At 40.6% G+C, this 5272-nt stretch overlaps 1 protein-coding gene across 1 annotated transcript; it reads right to left on the bottom strand.

Moving 5' to 3' along the window:
- Window positions 1–961: 961 nt before the first annotated feature.
- LOC108678479 (pro-resilin-like) lies at window positions 962–1919 on the bottom strand. The gene is made up of 2 exons (XM_018166922.2): window positions 1745–1919; window positions 962–1483 (listed from the first exon to the last, which is right to left on the bottom strand). The coding sequence occupies exon 2, from the start codon at window positions 1478–1480 to the stop codon at window positions 1094–1096; it is 387 nt and encodes a 128-aa protein (XP_018022411.1). The 5' UTR covers window positions 1481–1483; window positions 1745–1919; the 3' UTR covers window positions 962–1093.
- Window positions 1920–5272: the final 3353 nt, after the last annotated feature.

Below are 5272 nucleotides of genomic sequence, written 5' to 3'. Positions count from 1 at the left end.
CAAAGTTCCAGGAGTTTATCAAAATAAATGTATATAAATTTGGTCCTTCGCTCTTCATCCATCTGTGGTGTATATGCGGTTCGTAGCATGAAAAATTTTATTCATTATATCGAGCATATAGTATATGCTGTCGTTTTTTATTCTAAGAATCTTTATTTTGTTTTAATTCGGGTACTCAAATTTTAATATTTCTTTAAATCCTGATTCAAGCCGTAGTCTCAGTTTTGAAAAAGATATTGACCATCTAAATCGTCAGATATTTTTTTTCAATAAAAGCTGCCTCGTGAAATTGTTTTTTATTTGACTTGGAGACGCTCGACGTAAATTCTGTTCATGAGCATTTCAGAGATAATCAATTACCTCATTTGCAACCTCGCCTCTGTATAGTTAATATTTTCAGTCAGTCCGTAATAAGAGATTTTGATTTTGCTTCTTCGATAAAAAATTTAACTTAAGACATCAGAAATGGTTTATGGTTTTGATATCAGACATGACAACCAGAGACATCAGAAATGTTTTATGGTTTCAGTGCATTCATGTTATGATTCCAGTGTATTAAATTTATTTTTTATATTTATTCAGTTAGATGTCGCACAACCCACTTTGGATCTTCTTAATTTCCAGGAACAAACCAAACAATTTTCGACGCATTCATGTGTAATATCGTTTCCTCCTATCATTTGACTCAAAAACGGTACTAACACGACATTAATCCTTCTTCCTCACAGCGTGGTCTCTTCATAATACTTATTCATGTTGTTTTTGTGAAGGACTATTCGCTTCTAATAAAAGCTTAATTTCGAATGAAGAAACGGCAGAAGTAGTTTCGATGAAGGTTATTTTGTGAATTGGCTCGTATTCAGCTTATACGCTTCTTCATCGCCTATTTGTATTCGAAGTATCTCCACTCAGCTATATCCCTCCATCTAAATAATTAGGACGGTAGAAATAAATGCGAGAGCACGAATGTTCGAATTTACTTTTTCGGTATATACACGAAATTGTCATTGAAGCGTAGTAAAGGCACTGAATAAGTTATCGGAGGTCAACTTATAATAAGCGTATGAAGTTCGTTCGTTGCACCATGTTCTCCTTAGAAGCCGTAGCCGCGCTGGGGCTGCTGAGGAGCCTGGTAGGTGTTCTGGGGAGGCTCGTAGGTCGGGCGAGGCTGAGGCTGCTCGTAGGTAGGACGAGGCTGAGGCTGCTCGTAGGTAGGACGAGGCCGTGGCTGCTCGTAGGTTGGACGGGGTTGATTGTAGGAAGCCTGAGGCTGGGGCTCGTAGGGACGAGCTTCTCCCTCGTAGTTGACTTCAGCCTGGTAGCCATTGTAGTCGGCGGTGTAGGTGACAATCTGGGTGCGGCCGTCGGGGAGGAGGACGCGGTACTCGCCGGTGGTCACCTTGCCATCGGAGTTCGTGTTGTGGCCGAAGTCGTTGCCGCTGTACTGGTCTTGGACGGCATACGAGTAATCGAATGGCATACCCTGGTAGATGATAGGAGGTTACTCATCAAGTTTTATTCTTCGGTCATTTGTATGCTGTCAGACGTCAGTGACTTCAATGGCAAATATCAAAAATTCAAATTTGCGTGCAACAACAGAAAATTTGTAGAGCAGAACATACGCTTATGCTGTTGTTTTGTATTCCAAGTAGAATAAATACTTTCTTAAAAGCGAGGAACCGACTTAGGAGCATTTTTTTATTTATGTATACTAAATAGATGAACTCAGTTTTGCTGGACTCACATCTTCAGGTTCTTGATAGGTTGGCTGTCTGTTGGAATAGGAAGGACGGGGTGCTGGTGGTTGGTAGGATTGTTGTTGGGGTGGCTGGTATGTCTGTTGTTGGGGGGGCTGGTATGTTTGTTGTTGGGGTGGCTGGTATGTCTGTTGTTGAGGTGGCTGGTATGTCTGTTGTTGGGATGGTTGGTAGGTGTTAGGACGGCTGTCAGGTTGGGCTACAGCCGCAAGTGCAAGGCACGAAAAGAGGGCCACCTGCACACAAGTTAAATTTCATCTTGAACAAAATGTTATGTAGTTTCCATTCCATCCTCAACATCGTTTTTTATTGCGTCTGGAGCAGCGACTCCAGTCCCTGCATGCATACAAGATAAATGTATAATCCGAAACATTTTCGGGGACCATTCCATATCCGTTAGTATACTTTGGTAGGCATTAAAATGCCTTTCCTGCCAATTTATAGATTTAAAAGGTATTATGGCATGTCCAATAAAGCTTCTCACGCTTTATTGTCGTCTATTCCTAATTCTATTATACAAGCAAAACAGTAAAGTGTTCGAAGAAATTATTGTGAATTTCAAAATTTCATGCTTCTTCGATGGATTGTGTCAAGTCAGGAATGACGTGTTCTATAATCGCTCATCTTAAACATTCCCTAATTCAAATACTTTCGGCTACGTAATTTTGTTTCCAATCCGAACGTTTCTTCCCAATTTTAACACAAACATGAGTACAGGTTGGGGTTCCTTCGGTAAAGCCTGTCGTCTGACAAAAGTCCACATCTCAAACGACTTGACCTATTCTTCTGTCGCACTTAATACCTAAGGATATTCCCATGAAGTCAATCCTCAATTCTACCATAATGAAAANCAACCTTACTACTTGGCATATGCTTGGACTCTTGTTTGAAATAATTCAGCAATAACCAGCAAATAGGGAAACCTTATAGCCTTCATTTGCTTGACTGAATTTGCCTGTTTACTACTCTCCCTGTTTACTAATGAAGAATTTGCCTGTTTACTACTTTCCCTACCCATGCCGTGAGCCTAACTGTCCACTTTAAACTAATAGGTATTCTATACTGGACTCAAATACTTCCAGCCTCATTCGTCAAAAATAAGACCAGCAAAGCCTTTCTTCCCCGTTTCTACCTCGTCGACTGGCAAAGCACGCACAACTCTTGCAAATTTGAACAGATCCAAATGAAAATTAAGACAAATATTGTTCAAAAACAAAATTGTGGTCGAACATAAACAAAATTATGGTTGTTGTCGAGCAATGGCAAGTTACTCTGCTTGCTTCATGTACGCCAACTCGCTCACAGCAAGCGAGCGCCAGCCACGGAGTGGTTAACTTGAGATTAGTACTCCTAGAGCCGGAGCAGGTTAAAGGCAATGGCTTCTTGGCTGGGGGTGAAGGCAGTGAGGTAGCTTCTCACGAAAGTCGTGGAGGGGCCCATCTGCGTGGAACAAATACTGAACGTTGTGCTACGCAGATCAGACACCCTTTCGAGTACCTAGATGCAGAAGAGACGAAACGCTTGTTTGTCGCTATCGTGCACACGAACCTAGAGTTTGGAAAGGCTGAGAATTTCCAGGCTTAAATGGCAAGTCTTATGAAGAAAGATTATGAGGCTACCAAATCTATGATATCGACCTCTGCGTGACGACCTCGTTGAAGCATATAATTATACTTAGGTTCGTACAAGGTGCCAGACGGTTTACTGTAATTTGAAACAAGAACCAACACCAGGGGCCACGGCTATAAACTAAAAAAAACGCGTTGCAACTCATCCATGCGACATGCTGTTCCATATGTCGATGGGATGTTCCATGTCGACATATGGGATGTTCCATATGTCGACAGCTTCCATGATTACATCGTTGGAGCTCCAAGGGTGAACGCGTGAAGAATAAACTTGACAATGCTCAGCAGAGGTATATGTTCAGGCCGGAATAACCGAGCACCCTACGGACCTGGAAGAAGTCCGGTAGCGATTCCAAACTAACGCCAGTTTTGAAAAGATCTTGTCAAAAGGACAGTTTTAAGATCTCCTGGGAACAATTTACGAAGAGTACGAGAATCGGCGACAGGCGACACCAGGCTTATTATTCAGAGCTGAAAATACTATTTTATGTTTTTTCTACCACCTCTCCTGCGAAGCTTTAAAGCGCAGTGTAAAGTAAATTTTCGTCGTTTGAGACAGTCTAGTTCAATATTCAATAATGTCAAAATATAGTTCGCAATAATCTCAAAACTAATGTCGCCCATTTATCCCTATGCACACGGTCGGCCAAAGTCCCATGAGTTTATCGAAATAAAATGCGCATAAACTTGGTCTTTCGCGCTTTGTTCATTTCTGGTTTATATGCAATTCGTAACATGAAAAATTTGTACATGACATGAGCATATCTATGCTGTCGTTTTTTAATTATATGGATATTTATTTTGTTTTATTTAGGTGCTCGAATTTCATAGATGTTTAGAATCCTAATTCGAGCCGCAGTCTCCGTTTTGAAACAGGTATCGACCATACAAATCATCGGATATTTTCTTCTATCATAAGCTACCTCATGAAATTATTTCTCTTAATTTGACTGGGAGAAGCCCGGCATAAAATCTATTTCTGAGCATTTCGGAGTTAATCAATCAACTCATTTGCGACCTCAACCCAATAGTTACTATTTTCACTCAGTCCATAATAAGAGATTTAGATTTTGCTTTTTTGATAAAACATTTTACTTAAGACAGCATAAAGAATGATGTTCTGATGCCATAAAGAAATTGGAAATGTTTTATGGTTTCAGTTATGATTCCAGTTCAATTAATTGATTTCTAATATTTATTCAGTTAGATGTAGCACAACCCTACTTTAAATCTTAATTTAAAGGAACAAACCAAAAATTTTTTACGCACTCATGAGTATCGTTTCCTCTATCATTTTACCCGAAAACGATAGTAACACGACATTAATCCTCCTTCTTTACAGCTTGGTCTCTTCATAAAACTCATTCATGTTTTTTTTGCTAATGACTATTCGCTTCTAATAAAATACTAATTTCGAATAAAGAAACGGCAGAATAGTTTCGATGAAGGTTCTTTTGTGAATTGGCTCGTTATTCAGCTTATACGCTTATTCATCGCCTATTTGTATTGAATGTATCTTCACTCAGGTATCCCTCCATCTGAATAATTAGGACGGTAGAAATAAATGCGAGAGCACGAATGTTCGAATTTACTTTTTTGATATGTACATGAAATTGTCATTGAAGCGTAGTATAGGCACTGAATAAGTTATCGGAGGTCAACTTATAATAAGCGTATGAAGTTCGTTCGTTGCTCCACGTTCTCTTTGGAATCCGTAGCCGCGCTGGGGCTGCTGAGGAGCCTGGTAGGTGTTCTGGGGAGGCTCGTAGGTCGGACGAGGTTGAGGCTGCTCGTAGGTAGGACGAGGCTGAGGCTGCTCGTAGGTAGGACGAGGCCGTGGCTGCTCGTAGGTTGGACGGGGTTGATTGTAGGAAGCCTGAGGCTGGG

Source organism: Hyalella azteca, unplaced genomic scaffold, assembly GCF_000764305.2.
Source record: "Hyalella azteca isolate HAZT.00-mixed unplaced genomic scaffold, Hazt_2.0.2 contig5241, whole genome shotgun sequence".
In the NCBI taxonomy this organism is placed as follows: domain Eukaryota; kingdom Metazoa; phylum Arthropoda; class Malacostraca; order Amphipoda; family Hyalellidae; genus Hyalella; species Hyalella azteca.
Note: the sequence above shows the minus strand (reverse complement) of the source record. Positions and strands in the feature narration are given on the sequence as shown.